Genomic DNA, 19,932 nt, shown 5'->3' with positions numbered 1-19,932 from the left:
TCAATCTGTACAGATCAATAAATACCAAATTGTACAGACCAGCGTATGACAATAGATAATAAGAGGAAGACAGGGGAATTGTTTTGTGCATCTGATCAATATTTTAAAATAGGGACAAATCTGTGAGACGAGCGCTGTCCCTGGAAATTAGGGAGCATGGGTAAGCGCGCGTCAGTGTGCAGAACATGTAAATAGAATACATTTCCTACATGCGCCTCTGATTCCTGTCCTCCCTGCGATGCTGCCTGCTTTCATGTCAGCCGCCGCTGTTTACCGCATTGATCTTTTGCTCCGTGCCATCAAGGCCGATTGTTTTAAGAGGGATTAAAATTCATAGCGGAGCTGAAGGAAGATTCTGTGTTGCATCTTCTATTACCAGAGCAGGATACTTGTAATGAGAGTAAAGATTTTAGATGGCAGTAGAAATAAACGAGTTGTATAATCACGGCAAAAAAAAAAAAAAACCCCGCAAGAACAGTGCTGGAGAAAAGAGGTTTTTCAGCCCCACCGACCTTTGAAACTCTGATCATTTCCATCGTTACAGGGATAGGCTGTAATTCTCCATCATACTCCTATTATGGTGGGGCGATTGTGGCCCTCCAGTATAGTTCTAGGTCAGTGGTACCGGGATCCTTTTGCAGACGCCCCTGACACATTCTCTTGTTGTAATTGTAGCGCAACTTTATTTAAAGGACCACTAAACCAATAAGCAAGGTGCCTTAAATAAAAGAACCACAAATATTATATGAAGGTATTTTGAGCGTTGTGGGGTACAGATGGTCATTAATGGTTTTGATCTTTCGTCTGGATGGGGGTCACTCATGGTTCTGGTCTGCACTTTTGTTTATTAACAGTTTCTTATATAATGCAGCACATTCCGTTGCGCTTTAAAAAAATGAAAAAGTGATAACACAAACTGGGAAGTTACAGACAGTCACAGAGGTAGGAGGGTCCTGCTCGTAAACTTACGCTCTATAAGGAAATAGGCATTGATACACAAGGATATGTGTTATTTATTGCACAATGGTCCATCAGATTGCAGAGGCTCTCGGTGGCTGTATGATACAGTGACCCAGCAATGTAGGGAGGGTGAGAGCAAAAATAAGTGAGGTATACGGTAGAATACCAGTGACTGACAGAGCAAATCCACAGATGATGAACATCTGGCAAGGAAGATTAGCCTCACAGCTGCATTCATGATGGACTGTAGTGGTGAGAGTCTGTATTGGGGAATGCCAATAAGGAGATAATCAATGCGGGAGATGAGAGCATGGATTCAAGTTTTAGCAGTGTCTTGTGTAAGGTATGGGCATATTTTGTATGGTTTTTGGAAGAATTTAGTATTATTTTGAGACTGATTAAATGTGAGGAATAAAGGACAGTTCAGAGTCGAGGATGACCCCTAGGCAGCGAGCTTGTGGAGTAGGATTGATTGTGGTGGTGTTAACAGTTATGGAGATATCAGGTTGGTAACTACTCTTGGCTGGTGGGAATATAATTCATTCTGTTTTGGAAATGTTGAGTTTGAGGTGGCGAGATGACATCCAAGATGAAATGGCAGAAAGGCATTCAGAGACACGGAGCAATACTGATGGTGACAATTCCGGGGAGGATAGATAGATTAGGGTGTCATCAGCGTACAGATGATGCTGAAGTCCAAAAAGAGAGGCGGTATAGATTGAGAAACGCAGAGGACCTAAGACCGAGCTCTGGTAGTGAAGAGGAGGAGGAATCAGAGAAACAAAGATTAAATAGGTAGGATGTGTCCACATGCATTTATCCTTCATGCGTTACAAGTTGTGTTATACATAACACATGAGCTCTGTGTGACTCTGTAGCGTTGGGTGTAATGTTTTACAACTTTTTACGTCACATTTATCTCATTTTCAAAACGGTGTACATAGGACGCTTCTTCTACTTAAAATTATATGCGGCATGCATATATTCTGTGTGTCACTGCTGCTGTATCTGCATATGGAATAATACAGTGTTTTAATCAGCAAAAGCTGCTTGTGCGTCGTATTTGCTCCGTTTTGCAAATGAGATGCTATTTAATGGAAAAAGTCACAAAAAAAGACTTCCAACGGTACTGAGTAGTGCAATGGTGCGGCTTGGAGGGCCGATTACCATGAAAGGAGGCTAGATGTACATGGACACATCTGAAGGATGAGAACCAAGAAACAGCGGTGTACTGAAGACCTGAGGATAGACACCGGTACAGAGGGACAGGGTCTGTGCACCATGTAAGAGCAATGGAACCCATCGGTGGCAGAACTATTTACCATGGGTTTGCTCTATAAATAATGGAGAGTGTATGTATATATATATATATATATATATATATATATATATTACTGTATGCAAAGATTAATGCAAATGTAGAATTGTTCATGTAGCATGGAGTTAAGAGTTCTGACATCTTGCCAACTTTGAATGCAGGGGGGGGGGGGTTAATTGCCTGTGTCATTTATTTTTATGCGATCTCACAACGGCAGAGATATTTTTACCATCCTCACTCTGCAGCTGCTTCGTGCAGAAAAACAAAACTTAAATGGAAGCTCTGTTTTCTAGACGCGTGCTGAGCACCGTGTTGTCGCCCATCAGAGGGCTTCATCCTGTACAGCTGCATAGGTCACCTTCTGCGTCTCGGTGTCTCTGAGCTGGGGTAGTCGCTGACCGTCTCCTTATAGGCATCAGTCTCTCAAACACACCAGGGATAATAGTGATGCTCTCATTTCTGTGCAGGTAAGCAACGCACCGCCCACAGACCTCACTCAAAACCAAAGGCCACAGACAGTTCTCAGGTGGATTTTCGGGAAGGAGGAGATGAAGGGTCTAAAGATGGATTCGTAGACAATACAGATCTGTGGGCCAGGCTGGAGGAGCTGGAGAAGCAGGAAGAGTTGCGAGGAGAGCTGATGGAGTAAGTTTCCTAAGGGGTGGGGGTAAATTTGAGCTGGATGCATCAGCTGCATACGTGGGAGGCAGCCATTAATCATGAGAGTACAGTCCAACAATTCAAGAAGAGTTGGGCATATGACAAACTCGGCCTACAAAATGGCTCAGTTGGGTTTAGTCTACAAAATCGGTGCCTCGTCAGGGGGACAAGCTCCTTAAATTAATGTTTATAGTTAAAATGGAGCAGTTCTTGATCATGGCTACCTGGTTCTGACCACCTCCTGCAAGATAGGCGGTGGACAGATAGCAGCCACCATGTTGGGTTAAATAGCTTGGTTGGGTCCTTCTGCATTTTTTTTTATATGCCCCCCCAATATTTCTCCTCTATTCCTACAGAATGGCCGACACTCATCCTTTCACCAACGGCTCATGTTCTGAGGAAAACAAGGAGAACGTAAAGACTGATCTGAATGTGGAGCAAGATCACCTTGCTCAGGGCAGCCCTATAATATCATTGCCAACGATGGATCCCGCTCCTGTCAACGGGTCCGGCACTCATCACAGTGATGAGGAAGAGGACTTGGAAAGTAATAAAAGCCCTGTGGCCACCATACATTTTCTCCACACCGTTGAACCAAAAAGGGTGCGTGGTGCACAAATGTCTGTGACTCTTGGCTCATAGTTGAGTGGTGTAAAGGAATAGATAAGGACTTGCTGCCTGTTTTGTCCTTCTCAACTTCCTCATCTCTTGCATCCATCATTCCCTTTCTTCACCTTTCAATCCATGTGGTTTCTTTATCAAAAATCATTGTTTTGTGTTTAAGTCTTGGGTTTTTCTTTCTTTTCCTTGTCCAGGTGAGAATAAACACTGGGAAAAATACAACTTTAAAATATAGCGAGAAGAAAGAAGAAGCAAAAAGGAAAAGAAAAAACAGCAATGGAAATGGGCACTGTGCCCCAGAACTGCCAGTTATAAAAACCCCGGCCGATATCTACAGGTAGGGTCTCTGTCCTGAGCATTGCCTTCCTGTAGACTAGTTCTATGCCTGTGTGTGTACTGATGCTCTGATTGTAGTCACCTTGGTTTAGGAAAGAATGAGCAAGTGCTCTGATGGTTATAGGATAGTCCAATTATGTGAGCTCTCTGATTCGCTACAGCAGGCATGTCCAAACTATGGCCCTCCAGCTGTTGTGAAACTACAAGTCCCATCATGCCTTTGTACAGTTTTGCTATTAGGGAATGCTAAAACTATGGCAAGGCATGCTGGGATGTGTAGTTTCACAACAGATGGAGGGCCACAGTTTGGACATGCCTGCGCTACAGGATAGTCTTGCCCTTTAAGTGCTCCGATGCTTTGATTGGCTACAGGGTAGTCTATGCCTGGCAATGCATGGATTGTTGGCTACTCGATAGACTGACGCAAGAGTGCATGGATGGGGTTCCCAAACTCAGTCCTAGGGAACCCAAACAGTTCATGTTTTTCAGGTCTCCCCACAAAATCACAATATAAATAATTAGTTCCAACTAATGAATCTTTTCAAATGTGTCAGTGAGTAATGAATACACCAGGGTACTTGTAAGGGAACCTGTAAAATGTTTAAGGTCTTGAGAACCAGTAGGCTTCTGGATAGTCTGGCCCTTTAAGTTTCGGCTACATGGCAGTCTAGTCCTGGCAATGCATGGATTGGCTACAATGTAGTTTTGTCTGTGAGTGCTCTCATTGACTGCTCTGTAGTCTGACCCAGTGAGTGCATGGTTTGAGTTCTCAAACTTGGCCCTCAGAACCCCAAACAGTTCATGTTTTCCAGGTCTCCCTGCAGAATCACATTTGAAATAATTGGTTCCACCTAATGGATCTTTTCAAGTGTGTCAGTGAGTAATGAATATACCTGTGCACTTGTTAGGTGACCTATTCAATGTTTTGATGTCCTGAGGCCCACTAGCCTACCGGATATTCTGACACTGTGAAAGATCTAATAAGCTCAGCAGGGCTGGCCAAACAGGTCCTCAAAATCTACCAAAAGTCTGTGTTTTCCAGACCACCTAGCTGGTGCACAGGTGCAGTCATTACTAACTCACATTTTCAAACATACTGCATTCATTCTTAATCGACACATTTTATAAATCTACAGGTGGCCTAGGAAACATGTACTGGTAGATCTCGAGGACCAGTTTGGCCAACCCTGGGCTACAGTATAGGTTGGCCCTGTCAGTGCTTGGATTGGTTACAGGATAGTCTGACCCTGTGATTATCTAGGTTGTTCTAGACCTGTGTTTGTTCTGATTGACTACAAGTTCGTGAAATAGTCTGAAGGTCCTGAAGATTTGATTGACTAATGTTTGTAATTGCTTTGATTAGCTGCAGATTGGATTAGCCCTTTAACTGATCTATTGCACTGGCTGAATGTTGGTCTAGTTCTGGGACTGTTCCAGTGTTCTGATTGGCTACGGGTCAGTCTAGATCTGTGATTAGTCTCTGAGTGCTAATCGGAGCAAATATTCCTTTAAAAAATGTCAGCATTACAAGAGCTATTTTCTTTCTGTTTCTAAGACCATGGGCCCACAGAGCTGTCCTGGAAAAATATGAGCTTGGGAGGCTGTTGTATTATTATTATTATATTGCGTGCTGGACAATGGGCTGTCCTGCTCCGGTGAAAAAGCTGCACAGGATTCCAGCCGGTAGATATAGGATCTGGTATTTCATGGAGTTTTATATTGTTTTATATTGTTTCACTGGGAACCTGATAAGGGGGTGCATGCTTTCTATAGCACGCACGTACCAAGCCTGAAGGACGTTCTCTGCTTTCCAGAGTGTTTGTGGACGTGGTAAACGGAGAGTACATCCCACGGAAATCCATCATGAAGTCCCGTAGCCGCGAGGACAGTGTCTGCAGCGATACCAGCGAAAACAGCTCCCATGAACTGGACGAGAGAAGAGGTTTCCTGCGGAACATTAGCTTTGAAGACTGCACCTTCAGCGACCACAGCGAGGAGGAGGATCAGACTCATAAAAAGCCTTCTCCAGTGTATGGACCATTAGAGGTGAGGGGCAGCGTTACATGTGTATCCTTGTATCCTGCACTATACGGGCCATTTATCATAGGTCCAGAGATATATATATATATATATCCGTCATTCAGGGCTTGGTACAATGCCTTCTTTTAAAAGGTAAGTTACCTCCTCATAGAACAAGATAATAGAAATAAAAATGGTTTCCGATGGGGTGGGCCATCATGTGACCTCAGCCGCCCACCCCGAGCGGAGAACATCGGGATCTCCATAAATTGCTGGACGTTCCTCCTGATGCCACCCCCCTACCCGATCGAACCCTTCGACTAGTGTGATACTCACCGAAGGAATTGCACAGTTGGTCTGCGCATGTGTAGACGTCCCACCAATTTCAACCCCTTCCAAACCAAGCAGAACCAGGCCCAAAATTGCCTTATACCGAAGTCAGGGTCGGTATACAAAAATCTATAGTATAGAAAATCTTTAACCTTCCAGAAAATCTAATTTCCGCTATTTTACTGGCCGTTTCTGGATTTACTGCTTGACCAACAATCTGGGTTTACCCATATGTATAATGTAATGATTGTAATCATTGTGTTCTAGGCTTTTTCGGGAACCGTAATAGAAAAGGACCCTTTCTCTATAGCTGTGCCAGTGACAAGTATTGCCCACCCAGCCCTGCCCACCATCCAAGAATGGAGATCAGAAGAAGTGACCCCCGAGGTCCCCGAAGAGGGGACAAAAAGAGTGTCAAAGTTCAAAGCGGCAAGAATACAGCTGAGCAAATAACATCCGTCCTGTCCTCCCATCACGTAGACAGACACATGCAGGTCTGGGTTTGTGTCTTTGTTACCAGTTCCGTCTGTACTCGATGATTTTGTGTGTCCTCGCTATCAAGTAAAAAGGTTGAGATGATCATTTTGATAATTTTCAGAAGAAGTCTGATTTTTTTTTTTCTCTCAATAGATATGCAATCCATTTGAGTGGTACAGTTTGCACCTTATTTGTGATGTAACGTTACGGAAAACCCCGTTACCCATCCTGTGACTCAGGACACTGTACCCAGCGCCACCACTGCGCTGGACGTATCACTCTCTATGAAATATATTTTTACGTTGCCATATTTTCTTTTTTAATTGGGACAAGCAGTCCTTTAGGTCAACAGATAGTTCAGCTCAGGATTACATTTCTACGTAATTTAATTTCTATGACACACCCAAGCTCAAACAGGGATATCCGTAAAACATGTACTGTGTGTCAGATTCCAAAGCTCAGCCCTGTGTTAAACGGCAAAATAAAATAGTTATTGCCTGACCCAATTCAGGTGATTAAATATTTTGTGACTGGAATGTTTTTGTGAAGACCTCGGTTCTTTACTTTTTAAGGGTTTTCCGTTTAACTGTCTGTTTTGCTGCATAATACTTTGGATATACAACGTTGAGTCACATTATTATGACCAGCAGCTAATAGCCAGGGTAACCACAATGTGCAGCGCGCACAGCAGCCAGACAGGCTGGGAATGACCTATTAAGGTGCTGGTAGGTGGGTACAGGTATCTGGAACCATGCGGACTGCAGCGCATCCCACAGTTCCTTGAAGGTGCATGGCAGAGGATCCATATAGCAGACATGATGAAGCAGGTGGTCTCACAGATGCTAAATTGAGGTCAAGTCTGGGGAATTAGGGGGCCAGTGAAGTACTTGGAAGTTTTGGTCATGCTCATCCAACCACTGTCGGACATGTCTAGTAAGACAATCCGCATATATGGGGGTACGTGATCTGCAAGGATGTTTCATGACCAAATCGGTCACATGGAGAAGTGGGCCCAGAGAATGCCACGAAAACTATGCCCAGACCAACTTGTGTTATTCCAGAACTCGTTTCAGGGTGTTTTTTCTCCAATGTTCTTTGCCTGACACGCCAACGTCCAGCCGTTCAATCAAGCAGAAAACATAACTCAACGGAGAAGACAACAAGTCACCAATCAGCAGATCTTCCAACACTGCTGTGCAAATTGAAGCCTTTTCCAACTATGCACCTTCATAGGTATAGGTGAAATTTGGAGCCCCATATGCAGTAGGGTTTACTGAACTGTCATTTAATACACACGTCTGGTAGACCCCAGTTTAATTTTGACAGTGAGCTGTTCCACTGTAGGTATCTGTCGGCCCTCAGACATCTCCGTAGCCAACATTGAGCTCTCACATCAATGACACGTGGTGCTCCACAGTTTCCATGTTGGTTATCCGCAATGGTGCCATTGGTCAGGATACACCTTCACCACAGCAGCATGGAAACGTTCACAAATTCGGTCTGTTTCAGGAATACCGCCACCCAAAAGCCGCTATTGCAACTCGGATTAATCACCCCTGTTACCCATGACAGCAGTGTATCATTCTTATTATATACCCACCAAGCTAGCTCACCACACATGATGTACTTCATGGGCTACCCGCTGCCGCTGTCAAATGGAGGAGGTGGTCATAATAATGTGACTCGACCGTGTATGAACTTAGAGGCGCGTTACCAAGCAAGATGCAGTGCAAATCAAGGAACGAGAAGGAAGCCGTTTTTTAGGACTCAAACCTTCACTGATATTGCTAGAGTAACATTGACTTCAAAAGTTACTGACACCCCAGTGTAATCAGCCTAAAACAACCAACCTCTAACTGGTAGGGCGCAACCAGGTCACCAGTCAGCAGTGCCTTGTAAAGTGGACTTTTCACCTAGTGGCGGCAGACTTTTTATGGCCCTGTTGAGAGAGGCCTCAGCGATGTCACTAGTTCATGTTGAATTGATAGGCTGCATTCTGGTGAAAGTTGGCTCACCCAACAAAATGGCTTTATCCACGGTGTCCATTTGAAGTAATTTTTTACAGGGTGGTATCATTTTGAATGACCGATATTAAATGTGTCACCAAATGGTTATGGTGACTTCATTTATATATTGGGATTGAATATCAGTACAGAGCACTCTGACACTGACTCCTCCCTAGGCCTGTCCTGTCAGACTCCACCTTAAGCGTACATATGTGCAAAGCAGTGCACCAATTACATCTCTATACGTCAGCATTTATGCCACTGTCCACTTATTAACAGTGACAATACATACTCACCTTAGGTCACAAGTGTAATCCAGGCCTTAACCTCCAGGGACTCATGTCCTGATCTCAGTGACCTCTTTGTCCTGCTTATACACACCCCAGTCCCTAAGATAATTCTGGTCAACAGACCTGCAAAACATATATACAAACAGACCGAAAGAATACTATTGAATTCAAGATTGTAATTGCACATTTGAATAGAATCTTTGTAATAATATTTACTCTTTTGTAAAAAGGGGACTGCCTTACTGCTATTCCCATAAAATGGCCACCGCGGCTGTTGCACCTTTCCTTGTAATATGGCAGGGGCTGGTGATGACACCTTTCTAGGCCCCCCAAAAATGTCTTGAGGATGGATGAGCGAGTTCTATACCTGAACTGTTATAGGCCTTGTATAGTCTGCTTTCTCTGAAAGATAGTAAAAGTCATTTTAGTTAGTAGAATGAGCAAGATTACATGTGACGATCTCCCTTCTCTGCATTGTTAATCTACAAAATTCCTGTGAAAGAGCAAGAACTTTTTCTATCCCATACTTATATTTCCATGTGAGCGAGCTTTCTGTACCATTGCTCACACAATTCAGCATTTTAGACATTCACTCGGAAGCTTATCAAAGGAAAAATAGTGTTTTATAATAGTATTTTTTTCCAAAGAAAAAATTTCTTGTGAACATGAATTAAAGTGAATTGTTTGAATTCTATTTTTCACAATGTTACATGTAAAAGAAAATAAAGTTTCTACTGTGAATGTAAGCAGATTGTCTTGTGAACATGTATTTCCTGCTAGTATAATTTATGATATAACTGTCAAAGGTGTCAGGGGTAGATTTAAGCTCAGTGAAGTGATAAAGTGTCTGTTTTTTATCACCGGCCAATCAGCTCCTAACTGTGAAGTTACAGGCTTGGTTTGAAAAATGACAGGTAGGAGATGATTGGCTGGTGATAAAAACAAGACACTTTATCACTTCACTGAGCTTAATAAATCTACCCCTCAGTCTGGCAGCTGCACAGTGAGAGCTGCAGGGAGGCCCTGCCCCTTCCGTCCATCCCTCCCACCACAGCTCTCACTGGCTGCCTGAAGAGACACATCCCTTCCAAGCCAAGCTCCCACTCCCTCATCTGAGCAGAAGAACGCAAACTGGGCCCCCATGTAGGATAAATGTTTCCAAAAAGGTAAGACAGAGGGCAGGAAAAGGGAGAGATGGCATAATATAGGTCAAGATGGAAAGGAGAAAGAGGTGGGTGGATGGAATGAGGTGGGATGAAGAGGAAGGGGAAAGGAGAGGGAAAAATGATGGGAGAAATGGTGTTGGAAGAAGAGGTGTAGAAAGAGTGATGATGAAAGTGTGGAAGAGAGAAAGGAGAGATACCAGCGAGAAGTTCTATCTGGGGAACAGTTTCTTACCTGTCTTTTGTGCATGTTGGTGCACTAGTATTCTGCCCACCAGGCCAACAGAACAGCGAATCACCTGCTGGCATGCATTCTATTTACGGCACCTTGTTACATCTTCTGGTCCTGACGAAGGGTGAATACCCGAAACGGCGTAGACCGTTAAGAAGAAATAAATCTCACTTTCATTCTCAAGTCCCGAAGTGGCGCCCATCATTTGGAGAGCATATTGGTGGAGGCAGCGCCACTGGGGAAGGCACCCGGGCACACTATACAGATAGAAGTGGGGAGTGCCGGACACACGAATGATATATATATATATATGTATGTATGTATATATATATATATATATATATATATATATATAAATGAAGAGAAAACACGTCACTCCGGATCTGGTGTGAAACAGCAAAAAAGTTTACTGCGTAATGTCTACGCCCTTTCGGGCTGGGCCCGTCTTCAGGACAATGTCCTGAAGACGGGCCCAGCCCGAAAGGGCGTAGACATTACGCAGTAAACTTTTTTGCTGTTTCACACCAGACCCGGAGTGACGTGTTTTCTCTTCATTTATACATGTTGGTGACCTGTCGCCCTCAGCACGGGCACCCGGGCAAGTAAATTAGCTGGAGCTGCCGGACATAACCCACTATATATCTATATATTTATATATATATATATATATATATATATATATGTGCAGGACCGGCACACCGTTTCCAGAAAGTCAATTACCGGGGTGCAACCGCCAAAGGTAGGTATGTAGAATGTGGAGAAGCGGCACTCACTCGGATTCAGCAACAAACTTTAACACCAGTCAGGTATGTTTAGCAGATAACGTTTCGGAGTATCAATCCTTTATCAAATAAAAAAGCAACATAGAGTGACAAGAAAACACGCTTACCTAAATAGGAGAATCAGAACAGGGTCCACCTGCGTGATCTGCTGGGCGGGCGTCCACCATGCTCAAACGTACTTCCGGGCGTCCTGGCGCTCCAGGGAGCGTACACTACGTGAAAGCTTCGCTGGTTGCCTGGCAACCCCCGCACCGCATCGCCGCTGGTTGGTCCTGCATGTAAACAAACAGACAGTGTTAAATTCCAGGCATTACATCAAGGTGTAATCATCTACCAAATAGCAGTACAGGTAACTATTGTGTTGACCTGTTAGGAACAGAGGATCTATTGCGCAGCACTTGCTTTAAAAAATAAGCAAAAGAGCTACACATCTGCACAAAACATGTAAAAACAAAAAAAGGGGTAAAGAGACCGAAAAACTGTTCACAGGAACATATTAAGAGACCACTGTTCATTAAGGCCTCTGGGCCACATCGTGTCGAGGTTGTAGATCCAGCGGCTCTCCAACTGGAGAAGTCTTTTTGCCCGATCTCCTCCTCTTAAACTAAACGGGACCTGGTCAATAATAGTATATCTAAGGCTGGCAAGGGGATGTTTAGCCAGCATGAAGTGGCGCGCCACTGGTTGGTCATGCTCCTGATTGCTGCTCTGATAGCTGCCCTGTGATTGGCTATCCTCTCACGTAGGGTCCTCACGGTCTTACCTACATACTGTAGCATTTCCCGCACGGGCACTTTATCAAGTAAACAATAAACGTACTGGTGCACATCAAGGGGTACTTGATGGAGAATTTTGTTCCCAAAATCCCTTTTTGGGAACAAAATTCTCCATCAAGTACCCCTTGACGTGCACCAGTACGTTTATTGTTTACTTGATAAAGTGCCCGTGCGGGAAATGCTATGTAGGTAAGACCGTGAGGACCCTACGTGAGAGGATAGCCAATCACAGGGCAGCTATCAGAGCAGCAATCAGCAAACAGGAGCATGACCAACCAGTGGCGCGCCACTTCATGCTGGCCAAACATCCCCTTGCCAGCCTTAGATATACTATTATTGACCAGGTCCCGTTTAGTTTAAGAGGAGGAGATCGGGCAAAAAGACTTCTCCAGTGGGAGAGCCGCTGGATCTACAACCTCGACACGATGTGGCCCAGAGGCCTTAATGAACAGTGGTCTCTTAATATGTTCCTGTGAACAGTTTTTCGGTCTCTTTACCCCTTTTTTTGTTTTTACATGTTTTGTGCAGATGTGTAGCTCTTTTGCTTATTTTTTAAAGCAAGTGCTGCGCAATAGATCCTCTGTTCCTAACAGGTCAACACAATAGTTACCTGTACTGCTATTTGGTAGATGATTACACCTTGATGTAATGCCTGGAATTTAACACTGTCTGTTTGTTTACATGCAGGACCAACCAGCGGCGATGCGGTGCGGGGGTTGCCAGGCAACCAGCGAAGCTTTCACGTAGTGTACGCTCCCTGGAGCGCCAGGACGCCCGAAAGTACGTTTGAGCATGGTGGACGCCCGCCCAGCAGATCACGCAGGTGGACCCTGTTCTGATTCTCCTATTTAGGTAAGCGTGTTTTCTTGTCACTCTATGTTGCTTTTTGATTTGATAAAGGATTGATACTCCGAAACGTTATCTGCTATACATACCTGACTGGTGTTAAAGTTTGTTGCTGAATCCGAGTGAGTGCCGCTTCTCCACATTATATATATATATATATAGAGAGAGAGAGAGAGAGAGAGAGAGAGAGAGAGAGAGAGAGAGAGAGAGAGAGAGAGAGAGAGAGAGAGAGAGAGAGAGAGAGAGAGAGAGAGAGAGAGAGAGAGAATTTGGACTTTAAGGAGAGGGAGAGGGAAGCAGGAACCCATGCAAGACGCAGCATCTCTGTCACTTTCTGTATCACTGCCCAGGAACGTCATTTACATTTCTGCTACCGTTCGTCCAAATCTGCACTGCCCCGATGTGTGTGCAGAATCGGGATGCATGCACAGTAACATCACCATTGCTGCTTCCGACAATAAGAACCAACGTCGCCTCCTGTTGCTAACTTTTTCGCTTATTATCAACTTTTGCAAACTTCGCTTTTAATACAATCACAGGATTGAATCTCAGAAAGTGAAATACAATAAAAATCGATACGTGAAAAGTCTGGGCCTTCGGTAAACAAACACTTAAGATTTAACTGATGTTTCCCCCCTGTTCCGTTGTGTTTTGACCCTTATTTGTCTGACACAAGTCCTCACACCCCCCCCCCCCCCCTCCCCCGCATATATGTGGTGTTGCAGGAGGCGAGAGGCTATTCCTCGCTTACAAGTCTCTACAAAGATTTTTGTTTCAATAAAGTGAGTCCAATTAAGTTTCAGTCAGGAAATGTTTGCCACAGATTTGATTCCCAATTTGAGGAGCTGACGACCTTTAACACTTCGATAATCTTGACTTCAGCACTTAGCACATTTCTGCAGGTACATTTTGAGTATTTGGAGAAATTGAGCTGGGAGCAAATGCCAGAGGGGCCGACCGTGTTGTTCCTGTGATGTATGAATGATTGCGGATCAATAAATTAATGGTTCTCTTATAATAAGTGCCCTCATTAACCAATTCATCTCCCGACTGCTGCCGATAAACAACGATTGCTTCTGCACAAAATAAAGTGTAAAACAGCGGACGGGATGTATAGGGCCCGGTATTAGAGAGGAGTGGGTCCAGATGCAGACTCCGTGTGGGCTGTGGGCTTAACACAGTGGGGGGTGTGTATGTGTGTATGTGTGTATGTGTGTGTATATATATATATAATGTGAAAATTGGATGAGGGGCGCCACTTGTGTGTCCTGATAGGGTGATTTTAATAAAAAAATTTTTTATATAAAATATATATATATAAAAAAAAAAAAGGTGGACGTAAATATATTCAATAAAGTGCTTTTCTTAGAAAGATTCTGGAGGCTAGGAACACCCTGGGTGTTCCTAGCCTCCAGAATCTTCTTTTTAAGATAAGCACTTTATTGAATATATTTAAGTCCACCTTTTTTTTTTTTATATATATATATTATATATAATTCTTGTACTGTATTGTTATAAATAAATTATTTTATAGTTATATATCATCGTATATACAAAATTATCTTTGACCATATATCTCCGGTTCCAGATTGCTACAAAACAATTAGTCGCCGCTTCTTTATTCACTGTATACACACATATATATATATATAATATCTCTCCAAATACTTCTCACCTCTATGAGGTGAAATACCTTCAGTGACCATTAGAGGCCACTCAACTGATCAAATTACCCCTTTATGTGCTAATAGTTGTAACAGAAAATTAAAGCAATTTTTGCAGAGACACTGCACTGGTTCACCTTTGCTGGATATGGAGAGAGGGAGCTGCGAAGACAGAGATTGGAGGTAGGAGCATATAGGGACTGGGGGGTGGGGTGGAGAGTTTGTGAGCTAAAAACTCACAGCTCAAAGTGAAAGTAAAAACGGTCACAGCTCAAATTAAAAGTACATTGCAGAAGCTGTCATTTTAACAGGATTTTAAATAGTTGCAAATAAAGACCTAGTCAACTTCATCTGGGGCCTGTTGGATGCATCATAAGTCACTGAGGGTCCGATTTATTAAGCTCGTGAAGTGATAAAGTGTCTGTTTTTTTATCACTGGCCAATCAGCTCTTAACTATGAAGTTACAGGCTTGGTTTGAAAAAGGACAGGTAGGAGCTGATTGGCCAGTGATAAAAAACAGACACTTTATCACTTCACTGAGCTTAATAAATCTACCCCACGGTCTTTGTGCCAGCCTTGGTCTAGGGTTTACATCCGTGTTTCTCAAACTCTGTCCTCCATAGATCCCTAACATGTTTTCAAGATATCCTCTGAAATAATTAGTACCAACTCTACAGTCCAGAGTTTCCCAATCTCCACCATAAAAGTCCAGGTTTCAGGATATCCATGCTTGAGTTCTGATGGTTAAATCTGATTGACCAAGGTCAATTAGGTCCCCTGTGCTCAAGCAGGCATATCCCTAAAACCTGTGCTGTAACAGCAGAGTTTGGAAAAGTTTGCTAGACAATTAACGCACCTGTGCTCCAGCTGGATGACCTGGGAAAAGTCGTACTGCTAGGATTCCATGAAGCCCAGTTTTGAGAAACACAGATTTAAATGGTCATTATACTGTATCACATACAAAAACGTGTCTCCTTTGCTGCTCAAACTGGCTTACACCCATTTTAAGAAATGTTTACAAAAACGGGTTGAAAGCAGGTTTGCAATAGTTACCAGGGTACATTGCAAACACAATCTGCATTCGGATTAATAATAACACAGAGCATTAACCCTACCTATTGCACTTCCACTGTTACAACTGACCCAAAACCCCTTTGTTCCAAAATTTATAATGTCATGTTGCAATACATTTTATTATCAATGTCCGTAAAGTGGTTTTTTTTGTTTGTTTGTTTTTTTACCATTCTTGTGCTTCAGTAAATTGGTTTAAATGCCAATCATCTGATCTTCAACAATTATCAGCAGTTTGTACCGAATGGGCCTGCACACGCGGAGATTTCAGCCGCCCATTTTCTAAGTGATCTGACTAGAGTGCTTAGAAGATGCCCGTACAATGCTCCGTGTGTAGGGGCGATAGCGATGCACTGTGTTCGGAGCGATCTACATTGCTCAGCAAAATCTCCCCGCGTGTAGGCCCATAAGGCTTGCAGACTGATAAAGTGTAGAGTGATAAAGTACCAGCCAATCAGCTCCTGCCTGCCTTCTTACAGGATGTTTGAAAAGGGCCAGCTAGCGGCTTTTTCTTGCTTCTGCACCATCCATGTAGGCAGAGAGGGCGAATATACTGTGCCAAGTGTAGCGAGTCCGAAGCATAGCGAGAGTTTGCATTACCCTAACTGGGGGGCCCAAAAAATGTGAAGAACTCATATCGACCTTTGTATCGGTCTACCTTTTTCATGTTGACCTTTTGACCCTTACAACATTGAATTGAAGCTCACACTGAAACATCAGGAGCAGGAACCCGAGCATGTGATATCTATGAATTCTGTGTGATTTTATTGTCATGGGAAAACATTGACAAATGTTTGATGGTATCTTATAGAATAAGGAGGGTAATTCAGGTTGGCTCACAAAGCACATTTGGTTTGCTAAAGGACAAAACCATGTGCACGGGGGGGGGCAGATGTAACATGTGCAGAGAGAGTTAGATTTGGGTTGGGGGGGGGGTGTACTTCAAACTGATATCTATATTGCTGTGTAAAAATAAAGCAGTTAGTATTTATCCTGCACAGAAACAAAATAACTCTCCCAAATCTAACTCTCTCTGCACATGTTACATCTGCCCCACCTGCAGTGCACAGGATAAGGTCACTAGGTCGACAAGCATTAGGTCAATATGAATGAATGTCGACATGACTGAAGGTCGACATGCAGGAAGGTCAACATGGGTTAGGTTGACAGGTTCATTAGGTCGACACAAGCATTAGGTCGACATGGGGAAGGTCAACAGTAAAAAAAAGTCAACATGGGGTTTATTTTTATTTTTTTAGCTGACATGCTGATAGGCAGTATTTCATGCCCTACCATCCACTAGGGCTGGGGTAGCCAACTCCAGTCCTCGAGCTACCAATAGTTAATGTTTTCCAGGTCTCCTCACAGAATAACAAGTGATTAGCTCCACCTGTGGCTCTTTTAAAATGTGTCAGCTAGTAATGAGTGCACCTGTGCACCTGCGAGGTGGTCTGGAAAATGTGAACTGTTGGTAGCTCTGGAGGACTGGAGTTGGCTACCACTGCACTAGGGCGTGGTAGGAGAATAAAACTGTGCTGAGCGTAGCGAGGCACCGTGCCCGAAGCATGGTGAGCGCAGCGCTACGTTTCAGTGTCCATGTTGACATCCAGGACAGAAAAGGTGAAAAACCCCATGTCGACCTAATACTTGTGTTGACGTAACCCATGTCAACCTAATGCTTGTCGACCTAGTTGCTGTCTATCCTATGATCCATGCCCCTGTGCACATGGTTTTAGTCCATTAGCAAACCCAATGTGCTTTGCGAGCCAATCTGACTCACCCCCAAGATCTGTAAGGTCACTGTTTTAATAAATTTGTAAAATATTGTGTACTGGAAGGTATACGGGTGCATATTGAACATACATTTGTAATCAATATACAGATGGCGGGGATCGCCTGCATGTCTCCGCTGTTGATCACCGGCGCAGAACGCGCTCCATCTGACTGGGACGCACGTGCGTCTTACACGCACGCGCGTTTCAGTTTCAGGACGGTGCTGCTGCGGTTCCCTGGCCGTCTCCACTTCAGGGAAACGGGCAGGGATAGGGGGGACAGCGGGGAGGCGGCGGAGAAAGCTCCGTAGCCACAGGGCGCGCACACCCCTGGCGAGAGCCGGCTGCTGGCGAGGCTGGCGATTCTATCTGCAAGGAAGAGGCCGGCTCCATCTGTATGAGCAATCATTATTATTATATATACATACATACATACATACATACATATACATACATACATGGGAGGGAGGCGCGGCACTCACAGTCCAAAGAACGGCAACTAGACAGGTTAGTCAGCAACGTTTCAAAGCTACAGTATATTTGCTTTTTCATCAGGCTCACAAAAGATAGAATACGTTACATACCTTTTAAACCCCAGTGTGCATGTGTGATGCCCACGCCACGGACACTGCCGGCGTGATGTCATCATATGGCCCAACGTGCCATGCTCCCATCAACCGTACACTTCATTACAAAACACAAACAACATACATACAACATTACTTCCTACATGATGGAAATTGGTTACAACTGAATGGCTGCTCAATGGGGACTAATGCCACACCGGCATATGCCAACATTTACATGTGTTTTGTTGAGTAGTTGCCGTTCTTTGTACTGTGAGTGCCGCGCCTCCCTCCATGTATGTTGCACTGATCCAGTGATGGCACCCAGCACGGAACAAAAGCTTGTAAGCAGTGGAAGTTGTGCCGGTCTATTGTTGTCTATTGCGGGATTCTGGAAAGGTGATCCGATATCCTTGACAGGGCACCCACGTGAAATCCTTTATTGCTCCATTTGTTGCATGTTTGTCTATTGGACATACTGTTGAACCTTGGATAAAGAGGACCAAGATACGCATGCTGATACTGCTTAACAGCAAACGATTACGTCATTATATCTTAATTTTCCGCTGTAAGTGCTCTCCCTGCTAAGATGGATACTGAAGCAGATAATATCAACAGTTGATATATACATCCCAGCTATCCCATTGGGGACATCCACAGTTTTGCTGAAGCGGAAGCGATTTTATGTAATCCAGATATGATGCAACTATTGGAGCCCCCGTCGACTTAGACCTTATACCGTGATTTGCTCAAATACAAGAAAAAAGAAATTCATTTCTTATATCATTATATCATGGACTGACACTAAGCGACTACTACAAGGCTAAAAAAATAACCCGAGGTCTACGCGTCAAAAAATCCCCTATATTGGGCAAAAAAGGACCCAAGCTTCTGCAGGAAATGGGTATCAACACTGAATAAGTGTTCATTTGATTGAATGTAACTCATTATTGATTATGCAAACAAAGAAGCGACATCCCTGAAAGCCAAGACTGAGCAATTTAAGGTTCTACACAAAGCCACATTGGATCAGGATGAAACCATGAACTGGTATGAACAATTATCTAACCAGATTAATACATACAAACGGGAGCTGACACGTTTAAAAAAAAGAAAAGCGAGAAAAAGTTGATGCGGATTACGAAAGCAACACTGTTTATCAGTGGACTTCCACTAACAGAGAAGGCAAACGACCATTCTTCAGACAGCATTGATACAAAGGGTACATTACGTCAGATGTATCAATGACAACCCTTCTTCAAATAGCGAGACAGAACCTGAACCTAGAAGAGGCCGTGGTCGTGGCAGGATATATCCCACTGTCCCTTTAGGTGTGACAACTCGCCTAAGAAACCCAGAAGGCGCCGTAAATACACCCAAAGGGGGCGCCAATGGGAGAGGAAGAGCAAGTGGCAAAAAGCTGCCCACCCCAGCGAGAGTTTAGTTGTCAATCTCTCCTCTTACCAGCTCTCTAAAGAGGAAATTGGTGTTTTGTCTAAAGGACTGTCATATGTCCCTACAACCAAGTTGGAGGCTCTTGAATGGCAAGTGGAAAAACACACCTTATGTTTACAAAAATAAAACTAAAGGAATTTTTCGCAAAAAATCCTTTACCTTTTACAGGAGGTTACAAATCAGAATTTAATTCCTGGGCAATTGAGGAAACTCCAACCCTGGTACACTTTTGATTCCCAATTGACGAATCCGTCAATAAAAACCTATATGCGCCTCCTTGGTGAACAGGTGGATGAGTATCCTATGAATACTCCTCAGGATCACTCCAATTTATCTATGGAGGAACGGAACATTTAAAAAAAAAAATTGGCCAATAACCAAGATTTAATATTTAGACCTGCAGACGAAGGGGGAACCCTAGTTGTCTTAGACCTTATTAAATATAAAGCTGAACTTGACTCGCAATTGGCCGATGCGAACACGGATGCTTCATAGGGACCCCACTTTGGAGTATCGAACTGAACTAACTAATCTTTTGAAGAAAGCAGTGCCTGATGCCATTATTGACCAGTCTTTGATGGACACAC

At 43.7% G+C, this 19,932-nt stretch overlaps 1 protein-coding gene across 1 annotated transcript in view; it reads left to right on the top strand.

Moving 5' to 3' along the window:
- Positions 1-9,763, top strand: part of URI1 (URI1 prefoldin like chaperone) — a 92,163-nt gene extending 82,400 nt beyond the window's left edge. The window contains exons 7-11 of the mRNA XM_083164940.1: positions 2,746-2,923; positions 3,295-3,541; positions 3,754-3,896; positions 5,710-5,941; positions 6,512-9,763. Of these exons, the coding sequence (XP_083021066.1) occupies positions 2,746-2,923; positions 3,295-3,541; positions 3,754-3,896; positions 5,710-5,941; positions 6,512-6,697 (986 nt within the window). The 3' untranslated portion in view covers positions 6,698-9,763. The remainder of the gene's footprint in view (positions 1-2,745; positions 2,924-3,294; positions 3,542-3,753; positions 3,897-5,709; positions 5,942-6,511) is intronic.
- The last annotated feature ends 10,169 nt before the right edge of the window (positions 9,764-19,932 follow it).

The sequence above is a fragment of the Crinia signifera genome, chromosome 11 (assembly GCF_055691185.1).
Source record: "Crinia signifera chromosome 11, ASM5569118v1, whole genome shotgun sequence".
NCBI lineage: Eukaryota > Metazoa > Chordata > Amphibia > Anura > Myobatrachidae > Crinia > Crinia signifera.
This window is presented reverse-complemented; position numbering and strand designations above follow the sequence as displayed.